Source organism: Euprymna scolopes, chromosome 1, assembly GCF_053919585.1.
Source record: "Euprymna scolopes isolate OS-2025 chromosome 1, ASM5391958v1, whole genome shotgun sequence".
Classification (NCBI taxonomy): Eukaryota; Metazoa; Mollusca; class Cephalopoda; order Sepiida; family Sepiolidae; genus Euprymna; species Euprymna scolopes.
The window spans coordinates 22,599,041-22,617,204 of NC_136482.1; the positions used below are offsets into that span (position 1 = coordinate 22,599,041).

Consider the following 18,164-nt stretch of genomic DNA (forward strand, 5'->3'; position numbering starts at 1 on the left):
CACTTTTTTTCTCCTCAGAGGTGCTGACTTCTCAATCCCACTTTCCAACCCTGGTGTCACAGTTCTTGCAGTGAGAGGAAACTAAATACCCCCCCCCCCCCCAGGAAACGACATTTTGCAAAGGGATATAATTCGATAAAATTTATATAGATAATTTGATAATTGCAATTTTTGAAGAATTTTAATCTCTGAAAACATGTAACATCGTTTTATTATTATTTCATTATTATTTTATTATTATTTGTTGCTGTTTCTATATTTGAATTTATTCTTGTTTGACCTTGGATGTTCGGCAATCGGTCAGCTCAATTACTTTTGAAAAATGTTACTGAATACAACATCTGAATATTGATCATAAAATCCAAGAGTTTATATTAGTAAATTGTCTTCTAAGAATAAGATACTCTTTCAACTGATATTTATCCGAGGAATGTCATTCAGAATTTAAACAAAATTGAACATAATTTTTTTCTTTTTAATTTTGGAGAAGATTTACATTTGCCGTTGATAAAGTTTGTTGTGCGAACATAAAAACAACATTGTTTAGCCTCAGAATCTTTCATGAATAGTGTAAAGATTTCTTCAATTACAAACCCCCCCCCCACCATAATGCTAACCATGGAATCGTTAATAAAATTTTTCAGTAATGAATGTCCATCTTGGTTTTATCAATGTTCAATGACATATGAGTACACTTTGATGATCGTCTCATCAGTAGAACATGTGATCCTGTATTGGTTTCACACTCACTGAACTATACTTTACCTGTGACCCCCGATTTTTATCTGTAGGCTTATAAATAATTGTCAGATTATTTTTTAACTGAAAATGACCATTACAACCCAAATCACAGTAGTTACTGACAATTTTACATGTTGTATCTAAATGTATTTATCATTAAATGCCGATAAAACAAAGATTGTTGAATATTCATAACTGAAAGTTGGTGGATAAGTCAGTCCTAAATTGAAATTTATTTGTACAAAATATAGTTGGCATTTTCTCACCTTGCATATAATTTTGTTATGTCCAATTTGGTTAAAATTCTAATTCAACTCATTGGATAAAGTTTTGTTGAATGAACATTTTATTTTTTGGAGATAATCCATCAAAATAAACTTTGGTTTTTATTAGTGTCTTATTTTGCCAAATTAATCTCCACTTTGTGGCACAGGTCATTTTTTTATTTTTATTTATATCCCCCATATATATATATATATATATATATATATATATATATATATATATATATATATATATATATATATATATATATACACACACACACACACACTTTTTATCACGTTTGCTTGAGTAAAGCATTTTCCTTTTATCTTTTAAAAGTATTCTCGTTTTGCTTGGTCTACAACACACTTTTCCTTTCCATCTTTTGGTTGAGTTATAGATAGACAAATCATTGCCCACTTTTTGGAGACCTTTAAAAAAAAGAAATATTGTTATATGCATTATATATTATTATAGATGCTCACTCTTTGAGGATCTTAAAAAAAAAAAAAATCTTGTTATATTTGTGAAGGTCATTTTTTACAAAGATGCTTTACATCAAAATTGCCCATGATAAGGGATCCGTTTTTATTTATCATTTCCTTGTAACATAAGGGTTTGTTAAACTTTACCAAAAAAATATCTTTATATTTGAGGTCATTTTTTTAAATTTCAATTGACAACAAAGGTGTTTCACTACAAAATGACAGAAAGTCATATTTATGCACAAAATATGCGATTTTTGACTTTTTTTTGCTATTCGGTCATTTTAAAATTATTCTTTTTGTATTTCACAGCATATTTTTTTATATGAATTGATCAACTTTTACTTTTTTTTTTATATATTTTTATTTGGCGCTTTCAATCACTGTCTGTGTGGGTTTAGTATGATTAGACTGGGTTACATTTCAGGAGTGATAGTGAACACTTATAGATTATTTTTATTACTGTTTGTCAGAAATAATTTTAATCTTAATTTTTACTAAGTGTTCATGAAAAGAAATCAATTTTAAAAAAAAAAAAAAAAACACCTGCTTTTTTTTTAGTTTAATAATCAAAAAATAAAATTCCGAGGTAAATCTTCAGTTAAACAGAAACAGTTGAAAATGTACGATGTTAAATACAGGTTTTATGTTTACGTCCGTGAAACTGTGGTGCTAAATTTATATTTGGCCTATTAAAATTGTAGATATTTCTCACTGAAGAAAAACAAAGGAAATAAAACGTAGAGCGATTTTCTATTGCTTTTTTTCCAGTTCTAAAACTCTAAATAATAACTAAACATATTTTTTGATGTACTTTACGTAAATAGACTAAAACCGTTGTAGGAAAAAATACTTTCTTTACATGTTTACTGTCATTATTCATTTTGCTTTACTAAAAAAATAAAAAATAATAGTTAATTATCTCCCCTTTTTAAACTTTCCTTTTTTTTGCAACTCTAACCCAAGTAAAACTTTTCAGTTCTGATTTAACGCTTTTCTGCATTACTCGGCATGATAGCTGTCGTTAAGAAAACGAATAACAAAAATAAAGGGCCAAGGTTTGGAATAGAGACTGTATCGGTTTGAGGATATTTTCTACATTTTTTTTGAAAATAAAATATGGATATTGTTAATTATCACTCTTAGAGCTCAGTTATCAAATAGTAGCTGTATATGATCGGTGTTGCCTGGTCAAAACATATTGCCAGGCAGAGAGATTAGTCACATACTATTTAGGATACACTAAATATCCTAACTCGTTACGAAAAGTGACTACATGTTGGATTTAGCAAAAGATAAAACACATGCATATTGCTTTATGGAAATCAAACATGAAGTAACTTTCATAACTGAAATAGGAAATAATTCTCATAAATTAAATAAATAAGCTGACTTCCGGTTTTAAACGCCACTGTTGTCAGTTACTAATACTTGAAAATAAATTAAATTAAATATAAATTAAATTGAAAATAAAGTAATAAATCAGCTTTAAATAATATTTCTAAATAGAACAATTCTATTACAAATACTTAATAACATTGAGCTAATTATTAACGCAGATTTTCTTTAATGTAATATGCAAATGAGGTTACTCATTGAATGTAGATTTCTGAAACAGTCTATCTTTTCTACCTATTAATTAAATTGGGAACAAACGAACAGATATAAATACAACTACATTATAATAGATTGAAAAATATTCACTGTGTTGCAACGAAAAACGAAAAAAAATTCTTATTTATATTATTCTGTTGACAGATATTGTTGATGATGAAATTTTACAAACATTTTTAAAAAGGTTTTATGTACCTAAAAACAAGGGAAGGGGGTCACTTCGCTATTTTATTTTCATTGTAAAATAGGCACTGACTTTATAACCAGTTTAACTGAAAGCTTTAATTTCCATGAAACGATGCTTTTTTTCCCCCATGTACTTTGATTCACACAAAACAAAGAATATTGCAACTGAGGTGTGAAATTGCGATCAGGAGCAAAATCTAAACAGGGCATCTTTAATGAAAATTTGTGCCACAAGATGTTTGTTCACATTACATTTCTGCCTGTTAGTACAATTGGGGAAACAAGGGGCAAAGAGGGAATTACAAAGGCAAACTATCCAAGGAAAGAAGCTATCAGAGTTGAAAGTTTTGGAGCATATTGAGACCTCTACAGAGAAGAGGAGGAATTTTGCTGCTAGTCTGATTTCGTTAGGGGAATATTTACATTAAGGTGTATAAATACAGTAAGTTCGTCGGAACACATTTCATAAAAGTACTTGTAAAGCAAATAAAGTGATGCAAAGTGTGGTGATGGGACAGGGACTGATGCTCACTAGATAGTGCAAGACCTATTATGTTAGAAACTGTTTTGTACACCATGTCTGAAAGAAAGAGACTAGTGTTTGGTGCATCAGACAGATATGGCAACAACACTCCATGTTTTACATCCTAAATAAGGGATTTCAGTTATACTTGCTATAAAGTCAGTATCCATTTTACAATGAAGGTATAACAAAGTGAACCTCTCCGCTATTGTATACATTAAAAAAATTTATTTTGGTTATGTAGTCAAGCTTAAGTTTAATGGATATTAGATGTTTTTATGGCACTAATTATTTAATTCCAGAACAGTTATAAATTGAAATATTTTCTGAAAAAGAAAAGGCTTTGTTTCCAGCAAAGTTGGTTTTTATTTAAAAAAAAAAAAAAATAACAGCTGTTTCTTCATAGACAATACAATCGGTATATAAATAATAACAAAGTCGTAAAAATATTTTAAATAAGTCATTTTTTTTTCTTCTGTAAATTTGAAGATGCATCTGTCTATAAAATTTCTGGCTTTGTTATTATTAATGTTCTTATTGTATTGGCTACGAAGAAACAATTGTTATTTTAAAAGTAGAAATCAACTTTGTCCTTGTAAGAAAATATCTCAATTCATAATTTTTTTTTCAGTGTATTTTTTTATATACAATAATGCTCTAAAAGTTGTAACCGACAATAACCTGTATTTGATTTTCGAAAGAAAATGTAAAAAATGACTTAAAAAAAAAAAAAAGCGGTCTCTATTCCAAACTCTGTTGAAATAAAGTGAAAGTCATAATATTGTATGAAAGATCTAATTTTTAATTTTTTCCGTTTTATTTTGCGAATGAATATTTAAAAAAAATAGGCATGATTTTTTGTTTCTGGCTACACAAAAAAAAAGACAAAGAAACTTGAACCAGGATTGCGTTACTCCTATTACAGGGACATGAGTGTTTTTTTTTTATGCGTGTATTTTTCACATTTGATTATTATTACCATTATGATCAATAGAATTCTCCCCAAATATTTTTCTGGTTTCTATATTCCTCTATTATTTTTTGTCTTTCTTTCTCTTCTTTCATTGCCAATCAGAAGTTCCGTTGCTTACTCTTTAGTTTGTGTCTGGCAGAACGCGCAATTCACACACCGTACTTATAAAATCTTCTGTTTTCTTTTTTTGGCTTCTAGGATCATTATTATTTCAGCTGATCATCGCCTTCTTGTTGCTATGGCAACCAGTATCACCGACTTTCATCCCATTTATCCTGATCTTTGGAATCTGGGGTTTGTCTGATGGTTTCTATGCATCACAGTTATGTTGTAAGTATTAACAATAATAACATTTTTAACATTTCTATTGAAAACTAGAAAAGAACAATTGTAACATGGTGACCAATTCTTTGATAAGATGCAGAAGTGTATCTGTAATTTGATTGATCCCACCCTTTCTTCTTCTTCTTTGCAACCTCTCTCTCACAGAAGCAATATAGCAGCATATGCAAGTTGAACCGACTTCCTTCGAAAGAGGAAGTTTCATGAGAATATCGATTTTTATTAGCAATCGCCATTTGTGTGTACAAGGTGTCTTCAATAAGTTTACAGACTTTTTTCATATGGGCACTTTTATTGATAGTTCACACATGAAACTCTAGTCCCCTCCAAAGTAATCTTTTCCGGCTGCAATGCACTTGTACAATTCAAACAACTTCCCTATGGAAGTTCTCTTGTGTGAGCATATCAATGACCCTCGTCACAGCCTCTTTCATCTCCTCAATTCTCTCAAAACAACAGCCTCTAAGGTTTTCCTTGGACTTAAGGAATAACCAAAAGTCACAGGGAACAAGATCTGAACTTTAGGGAAGGTAAGGAACTGTCTTGATGCACATCTTGGCCAAATAGTCTGTGACAAAGATGGAGTTTTGGACTGGTGCATCAGGATAAACTTCGTGCAAATCTTCCGCATCTTCAGTTCCTTGCAAATAATTGTATGTACAGTTCCCACACTGACATCAAACTGTGCACTTATTGTCTCTATAGACACTTGGTGGTCTTTATCCATGAAATTCTTTATTTGGCTGATCAACTTTGGTGTTCTGACTGCCTTACTCTTCCCACACCTCTTATCATCCATCACAGAATCCCTGCCTTCCTTGAATCACTTATGCCACTCAAAATCTGATGCTCAATTCATGCAAGAGGAAGTTTCATAGGAATATCAATTTTATAAGCAATCCCGACTTGTATGTATATCCCAGTCAGGTGACCCAGGTGAGATGATAATGTTAGGTATCAGCTGTTATTGCAGGGAAGTGGTGACATCCTCCAACATACACCACCTGGTATTTTCAAATAATCACCTGTATGATACTGACCAGGCTCAACATTGATCTAATGAGAACCTGTGTGTCAATGTGATTATACAATATTACTCTCTTGCAGACATGATGTTGCTAGTATGAGTTTTTCCTAGAAATAACATGTGTTTTTCAGAGTGTTATTGTTTTTGTTTTATGGCATATCAACCCTTTTCAGGTTATTTAATGTTGAATCCAAATATTTTGAAGAAAAATTTTTAATAAAATATATTTGTTGTTTTCAAGTCCGTTTCTATTTAACCCATAGTTGGGACCCTAACAGATACTACCACTCCGGATCAGAGTGGACTTGGGAGCAATGGCAATTAAAGGGTGGCTCCACACTCCCCAAAGCCTGCAAGCTGGAGCCTCACCACTGGATATAGTTTAAGGTCATATCCAGTGTTCAGATTATTTGGTCTGTTCCCTGCTTCCTTTGTTCCAGCTCGTTTCACTCGTTGGTCTAGTGGTCTCCATCAATTTACTGTTTTGATGCCTCATTGTAATACAGCTTCCTACTTTAGTAGCTTCTTTCCAAGAACAACAGGCTTGTGGAACTCTCTTCTTACTGACTGTATTCCTCCTGTGTGTAGCCTTGGTCTTCTCAAAACTAAGGTTAATAGGCATTTTCTCTTCTTTGCAATAATCATCTTTCATCCTTCTTAGCTCCTTACATTAAGTGGCTTCACACCTTGTCTGGAGCAATTTCCATAAAAATTATTTGATCCTCACAGCTCATCACATAGCTTGTGTCTTAGTAGACAACATGTAACAATAACTCATTTCTCTCTCATTAAAAACGCCTTATTCTTTTTTAATAACAGATTTCATAAATGTTATTAATAAACTGAGACTTCCACAAAAACTTCTTTCATTATTATTGTTTCAGTAAACATATCTCAATTTGGCTGCTCCATCAAAAACTGTCCAGATTGGCACCCACTACCATCTCTATCATATCGTACTAAATATTATGACTTCCTTTCTCAAAATTTTAGCTTATACAAACTAAACAGAAATTTCATGAACAAAGTTTATTTCTAAGAATTATCCATCTGTGGAACACAATACCATAGGGTTGCTCTCAGCTGACTACAACATGGTCGTTTTAAAGTCCAATATTAACAATTTCTTGTTGAGCCATCCTCTTAAATAATTGAATTCCAATCCTCACGGTGTTGTGTCACCATCCACTTGACAAAACTCGTTAACCATTATCCTCGAGTGGCCTTTAGACCTTGATAAGCAGTGATTTGTTAGTACATACCAAAAAAAAGAAAAAAAGAAAGGTCAAACATTTGAATTATTTGTGCTTCCTTGTTAAAAATCTTTCCTGTTTTCAACCTAATGCCAGATTTATCTGTGCAAATATATTGAAGTTAATATTTATACAACCAAACATAGCCACCAATATTTAGCACCCATCCTGGAGCAGGTATTTTTTAGTTTTTAGTTTTTTTTTTTTACATGGAGGTCACCACTTATCAAGGCCTAGAGGTCACTCGGGGATAAGGGTTATTGCGTGTACAGTAATCAATGGGATAGTATCGTAGTAATCATTAGTATCGGAGATTTGATAAAGTGTCTTACTTAAGGGGGTGGTTTGTCAGCAATTTGTTTATGTTGGATTTGAAGACATCCAAATTGTAGTCAGGTGGGAAACAGGCAAACGGAAGAGAGTTCCACAGTCATGCACTTCTAAGAAAGAAGCTCTGCTCATGGAATCTACGTTTGGATTTAGGCACAGATGAAGAGTGGGGAAAATTTATGACAGTAGTTTCAGCTAGACAGGTGCTTATCGTGAAAGATTGGCGAGGGGGGACCAGAGATTGGAGCTCAGATGAGCACTTGCCATGGAAGTAACAATAAAACAAAGACATGCTCGCAATGTATTTCAACTAGTGTATGTATGTATTCTATTTTACGGTACTGGTACAGTTTTTGAAACAGACAAAACCGACTTTTCATTCAACTTTTTCTAGCTGTTTATGTAAACAGGCCAGAAGATGCTGAAGTGTTTATCCGATCAGACGGTGAGAAAAGTAAACGACAAGTTAAACTGGAAATTAATTCAATGGTAAATTGAATTTTCAACACAGAAAAAACGGGTAAAAGATAAAAGCAAATAGTCAACAAATAATAACTGTTACCAAAGACAATAAATTAATATAAGTTAGGGTGAGGGTAAAAATAAAATTGTCAAATTTTTTGTCGGATTCTAAAGCTAGACTAGTCCAGTAAAAAAGATAATCACTAAAGTTTGTTTAATTTTTTATGAAAAATAAATAATTTTTCATAAAAATAAACACACAGTGAATGTTTTTTAGTTTGTTTTTTGTTTCGTTTTTTTTTTTTGCCTTAGTTGGTGTTTTATATTTTTTTTCTGTTTTTCTCATTTTGCTTTTGATGCAGGTTCATTTTCATTCAGCTTTTTTTAATTCTGATAATCTTTCTTTCCCTTTTCATTTCAGCCTTGACTGGCGTAATGTTTTCTGACACATGCGAAGAAGCATTTGCTGCATACCGGATGATGCAAGGAGTCGGCTTGACCATTGCCTACAGCTATTCCCCTATCCTGCCCCTTGATATAAAATTATATATGCTTTGCGGCCTAGGTATCATTTCCTGGGTGCTTTATGTCGCAATGGAATACCTTGACAAACGTTTTACACGAATCAAGGGATTGGAAATAAACTACCAACAGACAACAGTTTAAAACATTTCATTCAGCGTGATTGCTGATCTGTATAAAAACTAGCTCATAAGTGAGCATCTGGTTCCATTAGTAAGTTTTTTATCTACTGATGACTGACTGGAAAGAAAAAGAATACTTGAATATTTTTTTATACTAAATTTGCCTGATCATAATTTGTTGGTCACCTGACGAGGTTCAAACTCATTGTGTTAGTACATTGTTCTGCAAAACTTGATCTCTGATACGAAAGGTCAAAATATTTCAGGTCAACCTTAAGATTAATGAGAACAAGAGTAAAGAAACTTAACTATCACTTTTATCACCAGCTTGGGTACCCACCTATGCCAGGGGAAGATCAATTATAATGTCAATGTCTTATTCCTTTTGCCAAGTGCTATTTTCTCAGGAAGAAACCTTAAACTATAAGAGTCACATCTGATCCAATGGATACTGACAAGACTATGGGATCAGTAAACAGAGTTTTTTTTTTCATTTATATACAATTTAAAATTTAAATTGATTTATTCGAGTCAAAGTGCCGTTTGAGTATTTTAAGAATAAAGTCATCCATATATATATATATATATATATATATATATATATGAAAATATTTCCAACTCTCAACCACCAGGACTGTAATCGAGTGGGTTAACCAGCATACCACAAAGTCCTGCCTGAAATCACATGATAATTTATCTCTTATGAATTTACTTTGTTATTTTTGGTGTTACTGTTAGCAATAAATCATTGTATTATAGCTAATGATAATTTTTGCTCCATGAGCAATATATATATATATATATATATATATATATATATATATATATATATATATATATATATATATATATATATGTATGTGCAAACAAAAATAACAAAAAGGCAAAAATACAATGTATTTGTCCATAAATCTGCAACATATCTTCTATGAAGACCAATTTCATCTAAAAAATGATTCATGATTTCAGTACTGACTTTTCAAAATATCAACTTCGTACTTTTTTGTTTGTTCCATGAGCAGTGTGTGTGTGTGTGTGTGTGTGTGTGTGTGTGGGTGTGTGTGTGTGTGTGTGTGTGTGTGTGTGTGTGTGCAAACAAAAATAACAAAAAAAAAATACATGCAGGTGCATGAAATTCAATAGTTCCAAGTAAAGAGATTGATCCCAGAATCACAAACACTTTGAAAGCGGCAATCGATATCATGAGAATGGACCAAAAGTTTTGATCAGTGACTCTAACCCTAATCCTAACCTCTGCTAATTTTTGCCTGGCACACAAAACTAAGCTGGTTGAAAAAAAAAAAAAAAAAAGATTCAAAGAATTCTAAATCCTTTTCAGTTCAGTCAATCATTATGAAAAATGAAATACAAACAAAGGGTGCATAATTAGACAAATGGATGCTGGTGCAAACAATGGAATTGAATCTACTGAGCAAAAATCCAATTAAATCTATTCCGTTCAATTATGCACTAATACCTTTGAAAATGGTATGAACCCAAATTCCTCCCTCCAGTTATGAGAGAAACAGCAATACGAGTTCAACTAAATATGTACCATAAATTGTTTATAACAAGTAAATAACACCCAAAAAGTATTGATATGCTGTAAAACAAATCGAAACAAACAAAAAATCACAGGTAGAAATTCATGCATTTTGAATGTCACATCAAGTATTCAGGTTTCTGAGTTTAAAGTGCGGACATTTTTATTTCGGTTGATTTCTTGTGGCTGATCGTCAGGAAAATAACATTTTCGATGTTGTTATCTTGTTATAAATCATGCTGCTGCGATACCTGCAGTTGGTCTTGTACTTGTCGAACCCGTGTGATATTAATAATATCAACCGAACTGATAGCATCTGTAAATTATTTCATCAAATCATTTTCATTACAACTAATGTCTTTCAAGAAATTGGTTAAAACAGCAACAACAACAACAACAGCGTGTTTTGCTTCATCAAAAATGAGTTTTAAAAAAAAACGTGGATGGATTCATTCTTATGATGAGTCCATTTAATCTATGCATTAATCGATGGAAATGTTACACCAAACATATGCGTTACAGATCAAAAGAAATATTATTTCAAACTTAAGTATAACAGACCAAAGAAATACTATTGAAAATATAACCATAGACCAATGAAAATATTATTCTAAACTTAAACGTGACAGACCGATAAACATTCTATTTAAATCTTAAGCTTGACAGATTTATGAAAATGCTATTTCAAACTTAAGCATGACATATCAACAAATAATATGAATCTGTAATATCTAGTGTAATATTTAACCTTGGTCGGGCTATGTTGACTTCCTCTAAAGGAAGAAGTTTACAGGGAATATCAAAATATCAAATTTACAAGCGGCTCTCAGCCACAAGTATATCTCAGTCATTTGAAGATGATATACATCGCCTAGTATGTCTGAATAGTTACTTATCTGGTATAGGCCAGGCTACATGTCGCTTAACTTTGGTGATCTAATAAGAACCAGCGTGATAATGGCATTATGCTAAACCACTCAAACACTAAAAATTCAAAATTTAAGAATGAGTCATCAAAGAAAATATTATTTATATCCAAGTGTGACAGACTGACGAATAGCATTCAAAATAAGTGTGACAGACAAAAATTCTATTTAAAAGCATTTAACAATAACAAATGTCTTTAAAAATGAAATGTGAATGATAACTGACGGAATACCTTTTAAGAGAAGCGAGCACAAATTTAAAAGATTCACTTTGCTTCATCAGAAGTGACTTTCATGTTGTTGTTTTAAAACGAAAAAATCTTTATGCAAAACTACTTGAGATTTCCATCTATGAAGAAGAAATAAGAATAAAAAAAATGAAATATAAAAGAGATGATTTACAAGAGAAAAGATTTTTTTTTTTCTTGTTTTTAGTTTTTCTTATAATAGATCTCATCTGGCCATCAAGCTGACCATTCAGTTTTAATATGTTATTTGTAATCTTTGCACATGCACCCGCAAGAACTGCATGTCTGTAGAACTCTCTTCCATTTACTGGTTTTCCATCTGACTACAATTTAGTTGTCTTCAAGTCCAACGTAAACAAATTCTTGATGAACCGTCCCCTTACGTAATCCAATTTATCAAATTTCCACAACTCACTACTATATTATCCCATTGACTACTGTACACTCAGTAACCTTTATTCCCGAGCCTTGATAAGTGGTGACTCCTATGTCAAAAAAAAAAAAAAACATCTTCCAGCGTCTTCAATCTCTCTGCATAAGAGTTTGTCAAGACAACCTGACATGAGGACATGTCATCCTCAAGAGATGGTGTATCATGCAAGAGATAGTGTATCCTCTCCTAGTGATGTTACCTGATGTAATAGCACAGCTGGATACTCCAGCAGACTAGATGAATTCTTGTCCTGGAATCCGATAAGATTAAAAGATTAATATTATAACATAGTTAACTGATCTCTTCTTTACTAACTCAACGTTTGAAAGGTAGAGGTGGAGCTTGATTAAATAATCAGATATGTATCTCATACAGAAATCAAGTGTTCGCCCCAAAAAGGGAATCCTTGACTTCTGAGAACATACTGACGTAAAATAATAATTTAAAAAATGAAGGACAGTTAAACTTATATACGTTCCAACATGTGAGCTTCATAAAGACACAGTTCAATTGATGGGGCTTTACTTTTTTGTCTTGATTAAGAAATTAAAAATAAAAAGTTTCCAAAAAGGCGATTTTTAATGTCAACAAATTGTAAATATCTTTAAAAAAAAAAATCTTTTATTTTAATTAAAAATAAAAAAAAAAGGAAAAAGAATTTTGAATGAAGTCCACATTATTTCATTCCAAAATTATTTTTATATTTCATATTGAAATAATTTTAACTAAAAATTATCTGGCTAAAAGTGAAATATATTGACTATGTAAATATTTTCATTTACAAAGATTTTACTAAAGTAAAATTGGAAAAATAAAATGGATGTAATCAGAATCTCAAAGATTTTTTTCATTATTTGTTTTTTATGAAAACTCATTTATACCAAACATATTTGACACAAATTGAAATAAAACCTTTATATTAGGCAAAAAAATATTTTTTACTTTCCCTTCCTTTGCCTTCTCCCATTGCCTCTTATTAGCTCTGTTTTTTTACCTCTTACTACACCTCTTTTACTCTCTATGTAAAGTTTTATTTCGTCCTTCTCTCCTCCTATTTCTTCTCCGCCTCCCACTCTCTATATAAAGCTTTAGTTCCTCTTCCTCCCACTTCCCCCCCCACGAAAGCCCACTCTTTTTTTAAAACATTTTTCTTCTTCTTCTTCTTCTTCATAGAACCATTGGAAATTGTTTTTATTAAAAGAAAATAAAAGAAAACGATTAATACAAATTATTTTGTATCAGTTTTAATGCTTTGTTAAACAAAGTAGTGAAAATACGATTTTATGTTTTTAAATAAAAAATATCACAAAAAATATACAAATTGTCTGGTCACTTTGTGTTGGTTATTTATTTTATTTATTTTTTTTTTTTTTTTCACAAATTCTTAGGAATCATTTTAAACGTTTGATTAATTTCACCAGTAATAAATTTGCTAAAATATTGAATGACCCTGTGCCAGACCTGGCTGGTTTTAATATTGGACATTTTAGACAAAGTTAAAATTTGCTTTTCTGTGAAACTGAACAACTGTTTTCAGATAAGTATGGAGTGTTTGATTTGACTCATGGATAATATAATGGACTATAAAGTTGGCTATGCTTCATAACCATCAGATCCCTTACTTTGTTATTAGTCTTCACTGAGCGATGTTTCTGACAAAGGAGAAAAATTGCTATTTTCTGGGTTGGAATACATTCTTCTAACACTTATCTTTAGCTAGCTTTTGACCTTGAAGTAGTAGTATTTTTTCAACTCCTTACATACAAAACCTTCATGCCTTGCCTGGATTGATTTCCATAAAACAATTACACATTAATACTTTTTCTTCTCCCTTTTCTAGCTAGGAATAAAATAGCAACTTTGGTTCAATTAAATGTTTCCCAAACGTATTCTGTTTAGCATTGTTGAATACTGCAATTGAGAAGGAGGACGAGTTGTCTGCCCTTTCCATAAGTGAGCTAAAGGAGGAGAGATGATATCAGAGCCAAAAACCAGTGGTAACTTCCACGTCTGTCTCACTTCTTTCTTTTATCTGGGATTTCAAGAGGGGCGTGCAATAAGTAATGCCCCTGACCCACTTCCCATAGCAGTAGAGCAACGAAACTTGGCACAGTTATTAGTTTTTCTCTACATAGGAATCACCCAGAGTTATGCATTTCTCCCATTGTTTGATGCAGCTCTGGAGACCATTTTGCAAAACACCCCAGGTTGGTCCTCCAACCACAACGTGACTTCAGAAATCAAGGCTGCATCATCTGGGAAAAGCTTTCCTTTCAAAAAAAACTTCAAGGCTGGGAAGAAGTGAAAGTCAGAGGGTGCAAGGTCAGGAGAGTAGGGAGGATGGGGAAGGATTTCATAACCACAGGCCGTGCTTTTGATCTGGCGACATGCGAGTTGTGGACTGTAGCGTTGTCCTGCAGGAGAAAAGTACCTTTGCTGATCTTGCACCGCCTCTTGATTTTGATAGCTTCCCTTAAGTTCCTCAAAAGTGAAGCATAATAGGCTCCTGTAATTGTGGTAACTTCTGCCAGGAAATCTGTCATCACTACTCCGTCCTGGTCCCAGAAGACTGTGAGGATGACCTTGCCAGCGGAGTGCTGCACCCTTGCCTTCTTTGGAGGTGGTGAGTCTAAGTGCTTCTGCTGCATTGCCTGGGCTTTGGTCTCTGGATCATAGTGATGGACCCAGGTTTCATCCTGCGTAATCAGTCTTTTGAAAAACTTTGACTCATCTTCTTGGCACATCTCCAAATTCATCCATGAGCACTCGACGCGTTCTCGCTTCTGGAATGGTGTGAGCAACCTGGGAATCCATCTGGCAGACACCTTATGCATATGCAAATGGTCATGAATGATAGTTTCCACAGACCCTGTACTAATCTTGACATCTTGGGCTAGTTGGCGAATAGTAATGTGCTGATCTTCCAAAATGGCAGCCTCAACTTGACTTGACAAACAGATGCCTCATCAATGATAGAAGGGGAGGGGGCGACTAGGTCTGGAAGCTGTTTCCACAGACTTCCGGCCATGTTTGAATTCACGATGCCAGCGTTTTACAAGGTCATATGATGGGGCATTATCACCATAAGTTTCTTTCATTTCATCAAAAGTCTCCTGTGGTGTGCATCCTTTCAAATACAAAAACCGGATCACTGCTCAACATTCAACAGGCTCCATTTCACACCTGACTCAGTTCAAACACCTGTAAAACAGAAACCACAATTAGTTAAGAGCTGTAATTTGCCACATAACCTGTACAGATATAAATCATTGCACATGCAAAATTTTAGCTAGATCAGACAACTGGAAGTGAGTTAGGGGCATTACTTATTGCACGCCCCTTGTACTTAGGGTACTTACAACAATCATTCATTCATTAGATGATTCTATTGTTGGCATTGATTTCTCCAATATCTTTCTAGGTAAAATACCTTCTAGAAAGATATGGGACTACTTATAGGAGAGATCATATGAAAGTTGCCAACATCATATGTGAAAGTGTTTCTGTCAAAAGAATTGGATTCGAACTTACAAACTTAGGTTTTCAATCAGTATCATTAACAACTTAGCCATTGTCTCTGCTCAAAACAACCATGATTCACTACTTTCATCCCCCCCACTCCGAGAACTATAATAAGTGGTGAGATAACTCTAGACTTCCAAAGTTTTGTATTTAGATTCTAGTTGAAAGTAAATGTAAAAAAATATAAAATCAATAAAAATTATCAAAACAAACAAACACTAAGAGATGTTATTTCTAAATTATTTATAACTAGCGGGGGTACCCAGCGTTGCCCGAGTGTTTGGAGGTGTGTGTGTGTGTGTTAAGGGGGCGGGGGTTAAGTAAAGAATAAGCAAAGTAATAACCCTGTTTAAATATTAAACAAAAAAACGGCGAACAAACGTCAAAGCGGTTTAAAAAAGAAATCGGAAAAACAAAAAGCCAAAATAAGAGTAAAAAATGATGAACGTGTTCGGAAAAACAAAAACAAAAAAACACAGCTAAAAGCGAAAAAAAAATGGCATAAATAACCCTTCGATTTGGTGATGTCCATGGTGCGTTTCACCCATTCCATTCCAGTTTGTTTAAGCAACTACAAAACAAAATAAAACGGAAATGATGTTAATTTTATAAAAAAATAGAAATGGAAAGAATCTTTTTTTTTAGTGTAAAAATGTTGGGAAAAAAATGGTAATCAAGCAACATAAAAGTAAGCATCGGATAAAAATTAATGTTTGGGAGAATATTGCTATCGATTAATTCCGTGGTGCATTGCACCCAATAGGAAGCATAGAACGGAAACACATGATAAAATTCCATTTCCAGGTTTTTTAAGCAACTACGAAGTACAGAAAACCCAAACCAGTGTTCCTTCGTAACTGTCCCTTGTGAACGATCCTGCAACAGTGTAAGTGGTGACGTGGGTAGGAGGAATTAATTAGAGAGAAAAGATTTTACTACTTCCATTGATTTTAACTGATTTTGGCAGTGAACTCTCAGCAGAAAAAATATAGGAATCTACGATTATCGAGGAAGTGGAGAGGTAATATGCCTATAACACACCTCGGATATTATGCTGCAGTTTGTGCATATTACATTTGCATGAAATGTCTTGAAGGGAAGGATAGAAAGAAAAAGGGGGGTAATTAGATTGATTAACCTATCAGAAGTTCTTAAAACTTAGATTTCAGAAATGAGAGGGTGTCGACAAACCATAATTGTTAAGTTACATGTTATCTCTTCAATATCTGTTTTAATTCTTATTAGCGTGATAATAACATCTCGTATTTGGTTTGATAATTTTTATTTTTTTAAATTTACTTTCAACTAGAACCTTAATATAAAACCTCGGAAATGTACAGTTATCCTCCCTTTCCCTGTATCAACATGGCAATTTATATACCTAAAGAAGGTCAGAGGTTACATCGACTGAAACACTGTACAAATAACACTAAGATGATTAATTCAAATAATGCAACCATTCCTCATCTAAAAAATCCGAGCTAGAATTATAATAAAAGCTGTAACCATAATAACGTGCTGTTGGTTATTTGAGAGCAGTTAATTTTCAGATCAACAAGCGCACTGTTTTAATCCAAGATGGCTGACTGGAAGAATTAGATTACTACTATGATTATCATCATTTACATCATCAGACAAAATTCAATTCACAGCATGCTGTCAACTGTATTTACCTACATTGTTTTATTTATTCCATTTTCACCCCAAACAAAGCATAGTGTCACTTTGATGTAGATGGCTACTATTGGAGACATAAGTTGCAGGTACAATGTAGAGAAATGAGCAGCAAGATATTTTTTCACATTACATTTGAACTTCTGCATGTCAATACAGTTGGGATAGTAGAATCCCGGAAGGGAGTTTCAATGTCTAGAAGTTCTGGGGAAGACACTATTGGATTAGAAGGTCTTCTTACATCTAGGGATCTCTACTGTGTCGGGGTGGGATCTTGCTGCTTGTCTTGTGAGAGACTAGTAGCAGATACACCAGCCACAATGTGACAACATGTAATATGTAGGAGAATTAAATAACACTAAAAAGTCTGGAAAGATGCAAACTAAACCAGATGAGTAATTATGATCATGCTAAATAGGATAGATGCAGATGAGGGATTAGAAGATGTAATAGAAAGAAAAAAAAGGGAAAAAGGCAAGAACGCAAAGTGACTCAGTAATGTGCAACAACAGTCTCCAACGATTCTCCTACAACAGTCTGTCCACATTCTCCACATGGTCTACTTTTATGCAGTCAGGACCCATCTAATCAGTATATGAGCAACAAGATTTTGCATCACTTTGTGAGATCACTAGTCATAAAATTGTGGACGCCATCATTTTGATTTTTTCTCCCCCCCTCCCACACATAAAATTGAAATTAAAGCTTATTTAATATTTATTTAAAAATGCATAGAAAAGAAACAGAAAATCGTCCAAATTGCCAAAGATTAATTGTGAACAAACAAAACTATTCAATACTTTTTTTTATTAGATTGGCTAGATGTTAGAATATTTTTTAATATAATGGGGTTGATATTTATTTGCTGTCCAACACAGCAAAATGTGGCACAAGGCCGGAAGATGGAGAACAAGCGAGCTCCCCTAAAGAAGAGGCACTCTCGCCTCAACAAAAATTGCCTGAGCAACCCCGTC

General features: G+C 33.0%; 1 protein-coding gene across 1 annotated transcript in view; it reads left to right on the top strand.

Moving 5' to 3' along the window:
* LOC145285869 (uncharacterized) overlaps window positions 1–13,318 on the top strand; it is a 65,309-nt gene extending 51,991 nt beyond the window's left edge. Inside the window, exons 4-5 of the mRNA XM_080134356.1 lie at window positions 4,985–5,116; window positions 8,622–13,318. Of these exons, the coding sequence (XP_079990482.1) occupies window positions 4,985–5,116; window positions 8,622–8,866 (377 nt within the window). The 3' untranslated portion in view covers window positions 8,867–13,318. The remainder of the gene's footprint in view (window positions 1–4,984; window positions 5,117–8,621) is intronic.
* The last annotated feature ends 4,846 nt before the right edge of the window (window positions 13,319–18,164 follow it).